The following is a 15,881-nucleotide window of genomic DNA, read 5'->3' as shown; positions in this document are numbered from 1 at the left end:
TATTCATCTGTATATCTACCCATGCACGAGAGAAACTGAAGACCTCTCTCATCAATACATTCAGGTCAATCTCTTTTGACTGTGACCAATTTGGCAATAAGATTACCTTCTTCATTCATTCTCATATTGTGGATGCGTATGATCTTTGTTATCTAACACTTGATCAGGAATGAGGAAAAGTCCACACTTCCTCATGAAATCCACTGACATTCTGGACCACATTCGTCTCTTCACTGCTTGCTCGTCGATCAGGTTGGCCCAATAATCTTCTATGTCAACTTTGTGGATGAACTTCTCTCCTCTAATCCTTCCAACTTTCTTATCTGGATCAAATCTTTCTCTTTTCTTATATGTAGCAAATCGATAGAATGCAAGCTCCTCACTCGCAGTGCTGGCGGATATGGCAGATTGGCAAACCTCTGACCTCTTTGAATGACATCAAACTCTAGAAGCTGTCTCAGCACTTCCAACAAGATCATTCTGTCGGATGGATACTTAGGAAGCCTGTAGGGTTCATATTGAAACCCAGGAATCCGAAGGTATGTGAAAGTGGGAAACTGAGTATACCATGATCCATATTTCTCTATTAACTCTGTTGCCTCCTTGGACAATCTTCTGTGGATTCTGCCTTGCAGCATCCGTGTGATGTACATAGTGAATGCATCATTCACTGTCTTATAGTCTTCAATTCTATACATGCTCAGCTGGGGGTAGCATTCATGACTCCTGAATTGTCCTTGCCCATTCCCGACTTCACCCTTGCATATCAATCCTCTATATGAAACAAACCGTGCAAGCAGGTGTACCAGGTAAGAAGTCATGGCAAATGACTTGGACCGCTCTACATTCCTCAGCTGAAAGTCCAGATTGTCACTTATAATCTTAGACCAATTTACTAATGTCCCTCTAAGACAATCCTCGATGAAGTAGAACATCCATCCATCGAATATTGCTCCCTGCGACATCCCATCACTTCGTTGAGTAGGAATATTAAGTCGCTATACTCCTCTTTGAAGTCTATGCACATGAGTGTCTTGGGAACCTTGGAATGATGAGACCTAGGCTCAATCATCCACTCTTTGTTTATCATATTCTTGCATACACCCATCTTCTTCGTGTATCTTTCTGAACACCTCAGCAAGGTAGGCAATAACAATGCCCTTAGGAGTTTTGATCATTCGTGTGAGCGGATCATAACACCGTACACACTCTAGGATAAGCTCACTGCACTGTATGGTCTGTGGAAATCCAGCGGCATGAAAAATACCACTCTTCATAATGTTCGCATATGCTGGGGAAGGAACCTGATTTCCGACTCCGAACATCCGCTGTCGCATCTGGTCGAAGTCTAGGAAATGCATGTTTGTATCTGTGATCTCCTTCCATCTGGATGAAACCTTGAGCTCTGGATAGAATCCACTCTCCAACATCTTTAGTAGTTCTTTCCTTTCCTTAAATTCGGACTTTGACATCGCCCCTGTACGAAGCTTGAAGTTAGACTTAGGAAAATAAAACACTTGCTTACATACTTGTTTGGTAAAAACCAACTTGCTTCTAGAAGGGTAAAATCATTAAATGCTTATTGCAAGTTATTTAATTTTTGCTTTTAAAATTTTAAATAATCATTAATCATCATTTAAAAACAATTAAAAATGGGGCTCATTTATTAAATATTTCAATTTTAAGTCCAAATTGAGCCTCCAAGGGAAAATCGACTTTAGTTGGGATTAAAAAGTCTCATTAAAATCACTTAAAACGTCAAAATAGTCCCCACAAGGGAAAATCGATCTCAGCTTGGATTAAAATCCATACAAAACTTCATCAAAATGCATACAAAACACTCCAGGGGAAAATCGATGGCAGTCTGGACAAGGAATCCACACTCCAAATTCACTTTACTCGCAAAAAACACTCCCTGGTGGAAAATCGACCTCAGTCTGGATGAAAATCCGGACTCAAAATTTATCAAAATGCTCTCAGTGGAAAATCGATTTGGGTATGGACTGAGAGTCTGCACAAAAATCCGCACTAACTTGTCACAAAACAGCCTAGTGGAAAATCGACCCAGGCATGGAATCATCCTCAACATTGTCTGCACTATAGTCTGCACTCCTGGTGGAAAATCGATGGCAGTCTAGAAAAATCCCGACACTTAGCCAAATTTTAGCACTTCCAGGGGAAAATCGATCCAAGCATGGATAAACAGTGGTGGAAAATCATAAAAGCCAATATGGATTTCAGGGGAAACCCATGTGTAGTGTGGATTTTGAGTGGGGGAAAAGGGTGGGTAGTCTGGAATATGAGGGGAAAAGCACCTCTAGCATAGAATTTGACCTTCTAACCCTTGGAATATGGATTTCCCTTAGGAATTTGACATTTTAACTACTCAAAATTGCTTAGAAACTTCAAAATTTAGATTGGACTTAGGCAAATTTTCCAAAAAATTGAGCGAATCGCTAGGAAATTATTGAGGTAAAGTGTGAAATCAATTTAAATAATACCTAGGAGCGAGAAAACAACTCCAAAAGGTCTGAAAATACCTTGGCAATTTAAAATCACTGATGCGTGTTTAAAAACACGTTAACGCTCAAAAGGGTCAACACGTAGACAAAATTTAGGATCATTAAAATATCAACGTTTGCAACTTGATCCTATAACCTCCAAAAACCCTAAATGGCACTAGGCATGATCAAAACTTCGAGACTCGGGCACAGGAAACGCAAAATTGCCCACTAAGCAGCCAAAACCCTAACCTAGCAACGCAGAAAGCCGGAAAAGAGGGGGGTCCCCGTTAGCAATGGGGCGATGTGTGAAAAGGTCACAACATATGGCGACTCCATTGAGGAAATGTTCCAAAACATTTCAAGAACAAAGCTCAATCCGACTCTTAGAATTTTCAATTAATCCTTGCATAACACAGCAAAAGGTCAGAAAACACATTTGAAAAGATGGAATCCAAGAATTGTATCAAGTTACTTAGTCATTGATTATCCAAGTGTGTGCAATTGCGTTCATTACCTTCACGAGAATATTGTAAAGTCAAAGGATCCAGTGAGACTAGCTACGTAAGATGTCCATACTTCGCAAGCGGCCAATTATAACCTCACGAATATTGCTCCACTGCCGGCTAGGCGTCTATAGCCTCGGTGGAGTTACTCGTATATTCCCATTAGCCAATTTAGATATTTCATTTGTTTGCATTTCTTTTTTTTCTTTCTTTTTTTCTCTCTTGGTATTTCCTTTTCATGTACTTTCAAATTCTCTTGATGTTTGAGAATGGTTTCAGATCTCTAGGAATTATAATGCAAATTCTATGTTTTAGAAGATCTTTTAAATTTTCAAACTATTCAAGTTTCAGGCCATTTCCGGATCAAGATGGCATTTGTGGATTTATGTGAATTTCTAGACTTAGATGATTTTGCATGCTTTCCACTTCTGGAATAGGAGTTCCAAACTTAGCAATTTTTTTTTATCCAACTTGTCTGCCTTCTAACTCTTCTGGATTTAGAAATGATCTTCTGGAACATTCAGTCTTTAGCGTCTTCAGGGATGAACCTGCCAAAATAGATTTCCCTGAATAGTAAGTGTTTCAAAATGTTAGGGTTTGGACAAAACAGGTCAGGAAAACACTTACTAAAAATAAAAATTACTAAAATTAGTAAGTTTGATTTTTGGCAAAATTAGACCAATTCAGGAGGTAGTGAAACTTAGTAAAAATAGTAAGTGCGCAGAATTTGCTCAAATTTTATCGGGAGGTACCTTGAAGGGTTCTGATTCTAGTTCTAAGTTCAGTTTTTCAAAAACCCTAAAAGAAACCCCTAAAATCTAGGACCGAAGGACAAAACCCTAAAATGACCAAAACATGCCCTAGACTTAACCAAATTAGCTCAAACGAAAAGCAAACTTGATCAAATTGACCCCACTCACTTGCAAGCTTAGAGAGATTGATGAGATTGCTGCGAAAAGACCCCAAAAACGAAAGCCAAAAGATTGGGAGGGCCTAAAAAGTAGGGGGTCCCCATTTGCAATGGGGCGATGTGTGGAAGTGTCACAACAGGTACATCACCAATGGTAACCTCCTGAAGCAACTGATGATCTCGCTTTCGACAATGCATTGAATGGCGAGCAAACACTTCCATTCGAGCTTGAACGACACCATGTTGTCTCTTTCCCTGCTCTCAATTTTGAATGCTAGGATTTTGATTATGGAGGATTAGGAAAAACAACTTGCATTTGGATAGATCACGGTCTCGATGAATTGCCTCAATTGCTTATGCGTGAGGAATTGCTTGAATATGAGAGATACATGGTGAGAGCTTGCTTTTCCGTATTTAAGGATGAATTTGCTCGACCGCGAATTGTCACTTTTGTTACGCTCCTGTTGCACAACTTGAGAAATCATGTAAAGTCATGTACATATGTCGCTTATTTGAGTTGTGTCAAGTATAGGAGTCTTGCATATAGCTTTAGAGTAGGTTTTCCTTTCGCGTGTTTTAGCTTAGAGGTCTTATTGAGACAGGTTGTTAATTTGCCTTGAGTCATTTGACTCATGATTCTTTGGTGGCTCAAATAGTTTAGTTCTTTGCTTGCTTTAGTTCGTTTGCTTTTGGTTTGCCTTAGTGTGGTTTTTTTTTTGTGTGCTTTAGCTTAGTTTGCTTTCGAGTTGGTTGTTTGCTTAGTTTAGCTGTCCTAAGTGGGAACCTTCATTTGTGAGAAAGGTGTTTGTGTTGTTTCTCACCCATTGGCACATTTTGGATCTTATGTTTGGTTCATCTCTTGGATATCTATTCATGAAGTGTTTTGAATCCGAGGTTATTCCTCTCTAACCTTATCATTTGGTTAGGACTTGTACTTGACTTGGAAGAGAATCACTTTCTATGTCTCGATACCGACATCTTTTGATTACTATATCTTTACACACTAATAAACTCCGAGTCATTAGGGTTTTCAGGCGAAGCCTTGATTAGTGAAAAATCCAAAGTCTAGCTTCAGCGCCACTGTAATCGTCAAACCCAAGTAAGCTTCATTGCTTATGAGCCAAAGGAATTGATGGAATAAAAGAAAAGAAAGCAATATCAAAAGAGAGAAAAAAGAGACAGAGAGAAAAATCAAGAAAAAGAGAAAATGAATGAAAAGAAAATATCAAAATTGGCCATGGGAACATGCGAGTAACTCCATCGGGGCTATGGATGCCCGGCTGGCAATGGAGCAATATTCGTGAGATTACAGCAATAACCTCGTCGGGGCTATAGATGTCCGATTGGCAGCAAGGCTCTATCAGGATGCTTATGAAGGTTTATTCTGGAACTTTGTATGTGGACTCTTTTACTTTTTAACTTGGCAGAAAAACCTTTCTTCAACCAAAGGAATGCCAGTTCGCTATAACTTTCTTATTTAGAATGTTAAGCCATGCAGTACTTGGTAGACATCTAAATTTGCCAACTATAAACCTAATGTTTAATAGCTCAATCATTTTGAATCCTATGAAGACAGCAATAGGTGGTATTGCGCATAACCATTTTGAAGATCATACTTTGGATTTCTTCCAGCTTGAGTGTTCAATTTAAAAATTTGACAAGAGCATTGTGCTCACATACATGGGCTTTGGCTAGTGGTTGCACATGATGTGGTTTATATCCTCATGGAAAGAGATTCTGAAATCACTATTAATTACTTCACTAAAGGATCTCACTGATTGCAACACCCATGAAATATAAACACTTATCATGTATCCTAAAATTCCTCATGTACTAAGGCAAGCCAACTGATGGGCTAAAAAAATTAGGATTTGATTTGGAAGTGTGTAAAGAATTGTTTATTAAATACTCAAAGTTCAAGCTTCTGGTAGTTTTGAGCTTTGAATCGATCATGAGATACATATTTTGGGTCAAATCATCACAAATCTTCACGTCAGTCAACATTTCAGCTGAAATGGAAATGATTTGAAGCCTTAAGGTTTTCTGTCTGTTAGAAATTTTGATTTGATGATGGTTGTTCTTAGATGTTTCAAGGTAACTAACTAATAATTAATGTGAGGCTGGCAGGCAAGATTGCCCTAATGAGTGTCAAAAACTGTCTTATTAATCAAGTTCATATGGCAATATGTATTTGACCTGATATCCCTAATGGAGGATGGCAAGAGCACTGACACATGCTGTTCACTTCATCACCAACAGACCTGGAATCTCTTTCAAAGTCTCACCAACCTAAAGTCCTGTATCTAGGGCTTTTCTTTTTCAATATGCTACCTCAATGGAGCCCTTGTTCTGTAATTCCTTAATACTGTATCTGTGCCAAGGGTATCTATTATTCATTGACATGCCAATTTTCTCCACAATCTTTTGACAGCAATGTTTCCTTATCATCTAGGCGCATCTGATTGCCACTTTAACATGCGTGATGTAGCAATAATTATCTAGTGTAAAGCTATGGAGTTGTAGCATAATTCAAATATAGACATGGCATATATCCTCAGATAGAAACAATGGCAGACATGACAGATCTTGAAACACTCCTACATCTTATCAGTGTTAACCTCCTCAGGATAGGGCGCACTCCAGACACCAGCAATGTCATTTGTGAAAAAATCCTCTGTGCCTGCAGTTCATATCTCTAGTTCCAACTCTGATTCCACCACAGAAAACCAGTTTTCTGCTTTTCCAAGTTGCATATTTGCAAAGAACTACTCCCAAAATTGTGTCAAGAGCTCTCAACCCTTCCGTAGTTCACCCAGCAGAAGTGAGAGTTAAGCATTAATTGAGTACTTTATATCTTAATAGATTTTTCTTTAGGCTTTTGTGTCTGCCATTGGCATATAGAGGCCAAAGTACTCTTTTAAATTGGTTCAGTAGATTTTCTGTAGGTCTATAAACAATTTGGCATCTCTATTCTTCAAGCTTATATCTGAAGTTTTTGAAAATGTCTTGTTTTAGAAATATTATTATTATTTAAATCATGTTTTTCCATGGGAGTCTGAGTTGCATCAATGGCTACTATGGTTTACACTGTATAAAGAACTGCTTTTAACCATTGACATTCTTCTACTATTTCAGTAATATCAATATGTTGAAATTGTTGCTCATCGAAAAAGGATACTCTTGAGGAGCACTGTGTGGTCTTGGTGAGTGGGAAATAAGATGATTTTGGAGAGTTTTATGCAGTATTGGTGAGAGGCAAATTAGATAATCTTGAAAGAGACTAAATTCTATGTCATGACCATTTTCCACCATGGTTGAACTAGTTTTGGCCTCAAGGAAGGCTGTTTCTTTATATTTTTTCCCATTGTGGCAATTTCCATTAATGTGAACAGTCGCAGTGTATTATCATGTTGTTATTTTGTTATGTAATAGTGGAAATTGAATACATGCTTTAAAATACATAATTGTACTGACAAACTTGTTAATAGGCTTTCTTGTGTGCACATTGCCAACATTGATTGTTGAAATTAGCCTTTCAGATTAATATAAGAACCCAGAAATCAGAGTTAGCTCCTAATTAGATTGTTTGCTGATAAATAGAGATAAGCAAAATGAACACAAAGACACAAGTACCCTGGGAAAACTTCTCTCTAGGAGGAAAAACCCAGCAACAACAGATCCTCAGATCTGATTATGATATATTGAATTGTAAGTACAATAACAACCCAGCTAGGGCACAATTATCAGCTGAAACCAAACCTATCTCTTAACCGCCGATTTGTGTGTGATTCAAGGGCTTCAGCTTGTTCGCTATTCTTTGCAGCAGACTGTAGTATTTCGCATCATCAACAGAAGTGTTTCGCAGCACCTTCCTTGCTGACCTATGGAGGAAGAATTCGCACTATAAGGAGCAGAGATATTTCGCACCTCTCAAATCCGCATGAAATGTGAATGTGTCTTTAAACCTTGCAAGTGGCTGGAATATATATGAGGTTCATCTTTCTACTTATCTCTAAGTCGGCCCATTTAACCTTGGGCACTAAAACCATTTTGCAAATAACAATGATGTGGATGTTCCACACGTTTGGATTGTAGGCTTAACTTCGTACATTTCAATATAGGCTCGGCCCTATAATGGAAGCATGAGTTTCTTTTATGTTGGCGTGTAGGATATAAAGGGGCCAGCCCTATGCACATAGAGATAGGGCCCAGCCCTAGAAGGATTTGGATGATGCCTTTAAGGCAATCCGAATCCTATTTAGTTTTCTGACCTAGTTACAAAATCGACATTGATATGTTTGTCTAACTGATTTTTACAAAGAAGCCACATGTTTGTGAGTTTTATTTATTTGCAGCAGTATGTATCTTGTTGTTGACATGTGCTGCCAAGATAGTGAAGTATAGTTATTTGTGGGTTTTTACAGGTCTGTGATCTTCTGAATGGCATGCTAAAGTCTCCAACCTTTCTACACAAGCTGAGTATTTCCCCTTCCAACTCAGAAGAGTTTCCCAAGAGACAAGTAGGTATGATTCAAATTGCAATTATGTTATGTTCATATGCTTGAATAGTTTTGCCTAAGTAGTTCAAGGATAAACATCTGGCTATGAACAATCAGCATGTGTAAGACAAATGTTATGGTAGAACTTTTAGCTTGCATGCTATTGAGCTCAGGTGGTTTTCTCTATCCACCGATTTCTAGTTCAAACAGGTTGTAATGTCTTAATGATGACATAGCAGATGAGTCCAGTTCGTGGAATTTGATCTCAGAAGCTGACTTGCTCATGGTTGGACCGAATCATTTAAAGAATTGCATAAACCAGGAAAGTTATGTAGCAGTCACTTACAAAGATGTTGAGGAGGGAATTGCAAGCTATACTGCTAGCTATCTTTCAACGTTAAAGGAAATGAAGGTATTTGAACTTTATTGAAAGTTTGCTTTCTTCTGGGGTGGAAGTTAAAGTTGAATATACCAAGTCGATTGCTTCATATCTAATCATGATTTTCTATGTGATCAAATTCAATGTCGTGTTTGCCTTTGCATAATCCTTGTAGTGACCTTTGGGTCCATGCCAAGCAATGCTCTTGCATGGGCACCCTATAAACATGATACTGTTTGAGCATGGAATCACAATGTACTCAAAATATAAAAAAGGTTGCTTGCCATGCAGCTCTTTTATTTCATTAAAGAACAATATGATTATCTCAGATTTTTCATTGGCTATGCATTATTCATATAAACTTCCTTTCCTATCACAGGCAGGTATGATCAACATGTCTGCCTTGGCAACACATTTAATTACCAGGTTTAAAAGTTTGGAAGGCTTGGGAGGATGAAATATTTGTGGAAGTTTAATATTCGAATTTTTTTTCGAGTGAGGCTCTAAATAATGCAACATATAAAATTCTAAGTTGCTGGTTTGGGATTTGGTTCAGGACTTCACCAATTTTTTGGGCCCAGGTTTGGTAATGCTTGGGCATGGCCATACAAAATAATAAAAAAACTGTAAGAAAAATGCAACATTAACTCTCATTAATAAAATAAACAAAATTAACCAAAACACTACTAATACACTACTAATAGTTATAATCAATTGTTAAAGATTCAATGCTAAATCTCAACTGATAAATCAAAATATCACATATATCTTTAAAATAACCAATATATCCTGATATATCTTTTCTCAGTAGGTTTCCCAACATTTTCCTGAAAGTAGGCGAGATTTTCATCAATATATCACAATATTATCAGCAGTATATTGTTGGTATTATCGCGATAATGTTATTTTTCTAGATAAGCCTCAGACATTAACCTGCAATTTTTTAATTGATCTTCTCAAAAACTTGTATGCAGGGATTCTACACCTTGAATAGTGTAAGTAGCTGCTAAGATTTTCAGCTGTTGTTATTCAATGGCAGTTAGGTCTGTTGCCAAGAGACAACAACAATTATTGTTGTTGATATTTAAAAAATGAGTTATTGAGAAGATGCTTAGTATAATCAGGTTCAAATACTTTGTGAACAGGGAACATGATTGTTGTTATTGTGATTAGTGATTGATGCGGCCTTTGATAACAATAAGCATTGTTGTCATTATTTATGATTTATGGGCATAACTGTTACTAAATAAAACTTCCTACTGCCACCTCTGCCGCAAGAAACACCTCTTCATCTCCCAGCGTAGAATTGCCCTTTGGACCTCCCTCTTCCGCTCCCCTAAGACCTTTTGGCGCACTCTCTTCCCCCGCCACTCCCCCTTCACCCTCGAGTTGTGTTGATGTTATAGCAGCAGGAGATATCTTTATCCTGTCTGCTATCTTAACTATTAATACTATATTTATCGCTGTCTATATCAGCGATCTCCTTATTTATTTCTCTAACTAGTTACTAAATTTCTTCTTCATAATAACTCTTTAGTTACATCCATTGACTAACGTGATTAGTAGTAATTATCTTTTCGGGGCTGTTGGATTAACGCACCCCTTGGATTGGTCATGTCCCGATGCAAAGTCATGTCACTTCATTCTCCTTGATCGGGTGTTTAGTTCCCTCGATCGTGAGCATTAAGGGGATGATCAATGGAATGTATGCTGTGATTATATGTGGAAACCAGTAAACGATATCCTTTGTGTGAATTGTAGATAATATATTTGCTGTAGAAACCATTCAACCTGCAAACCACAATACTCAGTGCGAATTCATTGAAGAAAGCCAGCGACTAGAAGGAAGTGTCGAGGTCTTCAGTCAAATCAATATCCCCAGCATAACAGATATCTACTGCACATTGTCAGTTATAAAAATCGCGAGGAGCCTTCACTCTATATTGAGCAAATTCTCTATATCAATTGAATTATATCAGAGATATAATTCTCATACTTCTGAATTTTTTTGTTTTGTTTTAAATCTCTGATCCAAAACTTGACATTGTATTAGAGGAGGTTTAACCAAGATCGTGATCAGATTTGTTTAAACAACAGAGAATTCATCTACTCTTCTCATCTAAGGGAGTCTATTCAAGTCTCGAAAATGGTGAATGGACTCAAGGTTGAAGATAGACTTGATGGTGCCTCTAACTTCAACTCTTGGAAGTTTAGAGTCCTAATCGCATTAGAAGAAAATGATATTCTTGAATACGTGGAGAAAGAAGTTCCCGAGCCTTTTGATGAGACTGAGAAAACACAATGGAGGAAGAATGGTACGAAGGCCAAGATATTAATTAATTCATCACCTTGTACCTATTATATCCAAGTTGAAGACAGCCAAAGACATTTTCGAGACTCTACAAGGCATGTATGAGATAAACAACACCAGCAGAGCTCTTGCATTGAGGCAACAATTTCATCACATTAAAATGGCTAAAGGAGAATCTGTCATCTCCTTCTTCATGAAGATCACCGAGTTGAAGGATCAGCTAAGTGCCATAGGAGATGAAGTTGAAAACAAAGACTTGGTTATGTTGGCTTTAAATGGTCCTCCACAATCTTGGGAGCCTTTGAGCCAAAGTATTAGTGGAAGATCTAAATTGCCAAAGTTTGATTGCATTAGAGCAGATTGCATTCAAGAAGAATCCAGGTTGGCAGCAAGAGGTATTGGTCATGGCTCTCACAATGAAGACAATTATGCTCTTGCTACTCAAACTTCAAAGAGGAAAAGAAGAGAAGAGAGAAAATGAAATTTCAAGAGAAATAGAGACAGGAAATCAGATGCTCCTGAATCAAAGAAGAAGAAGGATCTCTCCCATATTCAGTGCTTCAGATGTGACAAGTATGGTCACTATGCTAAAGATTGTTCAACTAGACCAAAGCATCATGTCTCTACCACGGATGTGGATGATTTCTCTCCTCTGAAGGAATCAAGAGATAACTCAAGTGGATTTCTATTCATTTCAGCTCTCTCTAGCAATGTCCCAACCGACAATAACACTTGGTTGATTGATAGTGGTGCTTCATGTCACATTATAGGGTATCGAGAGCATCTCTCTGACTTAGTAGAAAGAGAACCAACTTGAAAGTGATAATTAGAGATGATGCTATTCAGTGAAAGGTGCTGGAACCACCTCTCTACATCTAGATTCCGACATCCCTCTTCATTTGAGTGATGTCTTGTTCGTACCAGGTATCAAGAGGAACCTTGTATCAACTTCAGTTTTGGAGGACAAAGGATATCAAGTTGCATTCTCAAAAGGGAAAGTTCTTGCTTGGCCACAAAACTCTAGCATTAAAACAACTAAGGTGATTGGTGTTTGCCAAGAGAGTCTATATGGACTTTCTGCTAGCCCAATTCAAGCATTGATGCATGATTCCACTAGTTCGAGTGAGCTATGGCATAGGAGATTTGCTCACCTTCACTTCAGAGCTCTTCCATCCATGGAGAAGATGGTTACCAGTCTTCCAAAACCCAATCAGGAGCATGATGGTACTTGTAGAGGATGTGCAATGGGTAAGAGTACTAAGGGTCCTTTTCATAGTAGTGAACATAGATCAAAATGTGTTCTGGATCTTGTTCATTTTGATTTTGTGTGGTACAATGTTTGTGGCATCCTTAAGTGGTTTTTGGTATTATGTAACTTTCATTGATGACTACACTAGAAACACTTGGATTTATTTTTTGAAGTCTAATGAATCTGAAGAAGTGCTTGAGAAATTCAAAGAATTTAAGGCTCAAGTAGAAAACTTGTATGGGAAAAGGATCAAGGTTCTAAGATCTGATAATGGAGGAGAATACACCTCTGGAAGCTTCCATAATTTCTATGTTGAGGTAAGGACTAAGAGAGAGTTTTGTGTTCCTTACAATCCCCAACAAAACAGAGTTGCAGAAAAGAAGAATAGATCCATAGTTGAGGCAGCCAAAGCTATGATCCATGATCAAGACTTACAAACCTTTCTTTGGGTAGAAGCATCCATAACAACAGTGTATGTTCAGGATCAGAGTCCTCATCGAATATTGGAAAGTATGACTCCTGAAGAAGCATTGACATGTGTGAAACCTGGGGTTAGTCATTTGAGAATCTTTGGTTGTCCTGTTTATATTCATGTGCCTACATATAAGAGATCTAAGTTAGAACCATTTGGTAAGAAAGGAATATTTGTCGGTTATAGTGAATCTTCAAAAGCCTACAAGATTTACATTCCAGGATAGAAACAAATAGAGATCAACAGGGATGCCAATTTTGAAGAAGATGTTTGCATTTGAAAGATCGAAAGTTTCACACATGGAGATAGATAATGAAGACCAGGAGACTCCTCAGGACATGGATGCTGATCATATTCTCGATATTCAGAGGGAGTCTACCGAACTTGAAGAGGTTATTGATCCAATTAAGCCTTTGGAACCTACTGATGCTCCAAGAGATATTGTCATAAGTCGAAAGAGATCTCTATGGGCTAGACAAACTATGCAAGAAGTAGAGAAGTATGTAGTCCCTAAAGGCACATTCAAAGTAAGCAAGAGACCACAGAAGTTTCTTGGCTATGTAGCATTGATGAGTCACATCATTGAATCTAAACCTTCCAGTGTTGAGGAAGCTTCAACTGAGCAAGTGTGGAAAGATGCTATGATAGAGGACTATCAGTCCATTCTCAAGAATGATGTTTGGGATGTTGTACCAAATCAAGCATGCAATTGATGGAAGCATTGAAAAGTACAAAGCAAGACTTGTGGCTAGAGGATTCTCTCAGAAAGAGGGAATAGATTATGAGGATTGCTATTGCATCAGCTAAAGGATGGAAGTTACATCAAATGGACGTAAAGACAATATTCCTTAATGGTGTGATTGAAGAAGTGTACATTGAACAACCAGATGGGTTTGTGATTCATGGAAAGGAATCTCATGTATGCAGATTGAAGAAGGCATTGTATGGCCTTAAACAGGCACCTCGTGCTTGGTATGAGAGGATTGATTGATACTTGATGAGCTTGGGATTCTCCGAGAATGATGTAGATTCAAATCGCTACTTCAAGGTAATTAATGGTGAGACTTTAATATTAGTTCTTTATGTTGATGACTTATTTCTTATTGGAGAAGAACATCTCATTATCAAATGCAAGGAGTTAGCTTCTGAGTTTGAGATGAAGGATTTAGGTCTTATGCACTATTTTCTAGGACTAGAAGTGTGGCAAAGACCCAATGAGATTATTCTAAGTCAAGGAAAATACACCATAGATATCTTGAAGAGATTTGGGATGTTGGATTGCAAATCTATGTCTACACCGATGGAGCAAATTTGAAGAAATTGAGTGAGTCTGCGGCTAGTTCAGATTTGGTAGATCCCACCATGTACAAGCAGTTGATTGGATCATTGATGTATCTAGTCAATACTAGACCAGACATTTGGTATGCAGTGAGTGCCCTCAGTTAGTTCATGTGTGAAACAAGGCAAATTCATCTAGTTGCAGCTAAGCATATCTTGAGATACATGCATGGCACAGTTGGATATGGTTTGAGATATTCTTCCAATATAGATCTAAAGATACAAGGCTACTAAGATTTTGATTGGGTCGGGAGTGTAGCTGATAGGAAAAGTACCTCTGGATGTTGCTTTAGCTTGGGATCTGCGATGATTTCTTGGTACAGCAAGAAGCAGTCTTCAGTGGCACTAATCACAACGGAGGCAGAATATATTGCAGCATGTGCAGCAACTCGAGAAGCAGTGTGGCTTCAAAAGCTTCTTGCAGGATTGTTTGGACAATCATTGGAGCCAACTGTTATTCATTGTGACAATCAAAGCTGTGTGAAGCTGTCTGTCAATCCAGTGTTCAATGACATAACAAAACATGTTGAGATCAAATACCATTACATCAAAGATATGGTATTGAGGAAAGCTATTCAGTTGAGATATATTTGCACTAACTAACAGATGGCTGATATTCTCACCAAGCCTCTCTTTAGAGTGAAGTTTGGGCACTTTCGAGACAAGCTTGGAGTTGTGGAGAATGAAGCCCTTGTTGAGAGGGAGTCTCAGCATCAGTGATCTTTGTAATTTACTATAATGCATCTTTCTTTGTGACAGAGAAATTTGAGGTGAAAGCCCTTGTCCATCTCTGAGACGAAGATGTGGTACTTTCCATCCTCTAGGAGTAGCCATGGTGGATGTCATGTTGAGAGACTCGATGACATCATGTCTCGAGACTCCGTGATGTATCCTTTATACTTGTGTTTTTTTCACTCATGGTAGTAGCCATAGTGGATGTCATGATGAGTGACTCCATTGACATTACGTTGAGTGACTTCGTGATGGGCACTTGTGCACATATTCTTTTCACACATGGGAGTATCCATGGTGGATGTCATGTTGAGTGACTCCATGACGATATCACGTTGAGAGACTCTGTAATGAACGTTTTGGCAAAGACCTAATGAGATTATTCTAAGTCAAGGAAAATACACCATAGATATCTTGAAGAGATTTGGGATGTTGGATTGCAAATCTATGTCTACACCGATGGAAGCAAATTTGAAGAAATTGAGTGAGTTTGCGGCTAGTTCAGATCTGGTAGATCCCACCATGTACAGGCAGTTGATTGGATCGTTGATGTATCTAGTCAATACTAGACCAGACATTTGGTATGCAGTGAGTGCCCTCGGTTAGTTCATGTGTGAACCAAGGCAAATTCATCTAGTTGCGGCTAAGCATATCTTGAGATACTTGCATGGCACAGTTGGATATGGTTTGAGATATTCTTCCAATATAGTTCTAAAGATACAAGGCTACTAAGATTTTGATTGGGTCGGGAGTGTAGCTGACAAAAAAAGCACCTCTGGATGTTGCTTTAGCTTGGGATCTACGATTATTTCTTGGTGCAGCAAGAAGCAGTCTTCAGTGGCACTAAGCACAACAGAGAGCAGAATATATTGGAGCATGTGTAGCAGCTCGAGAAGCAGTGTGGCTTCAAAAGCTCCTTGCAGGATTGTTTGGACAATCATTGGAGCCAACTGTTATTCATTGTGACAATCAAAGGTGTGTGAA

The 15,881-nt window shown here is 38.3% G+C and overlaps 1 protein-coding gene across 2 annotated transcripts in view; it reads left to right on the top strand.

Moving 5' to 3' along the window:
* Window positions 1–15,881, top strand: part of LOC131053340 (uncharacterized) — a 169,287-nt gene that overhangs the window by 35,091 nt on the left and 118,315 nt on the right. For both annotated transcript variants that reach the window (XM_057987939.2, XM_057987940.2), the window contains exons 4-5: window positions 8,342–8,441; window positions 8,656–8,828. In XM_057987939.2, coding sequence (XP_057843922.1) covers window positions 8,342–8,441; window positions 8,656–8,828 — 273 coding nt within the window. The remainder of the gene's footprint in view (window positions 1–8,341; window positions 8,442–8,655; window positions 8,829–15,881) is intronic.

The sequence above is a fragment of the Cryptomeria japonica genome, chromosome 3, assembly GCF_030272615.1.
Source record: "Cryptomeria japonica chromosome 3, Sugi_1.0, whole genome shotgun sequence".
Lineage (NCBI taxonomy): Eukaryota > Viridiplantae > Streptophyta > Pinopsida > Cupressales > Cupressaceae > Cryptomeria > Cryptomeria japonica.
This window is presented reverse-complemented; position numbering and strand designations above follow the sequence as displayed.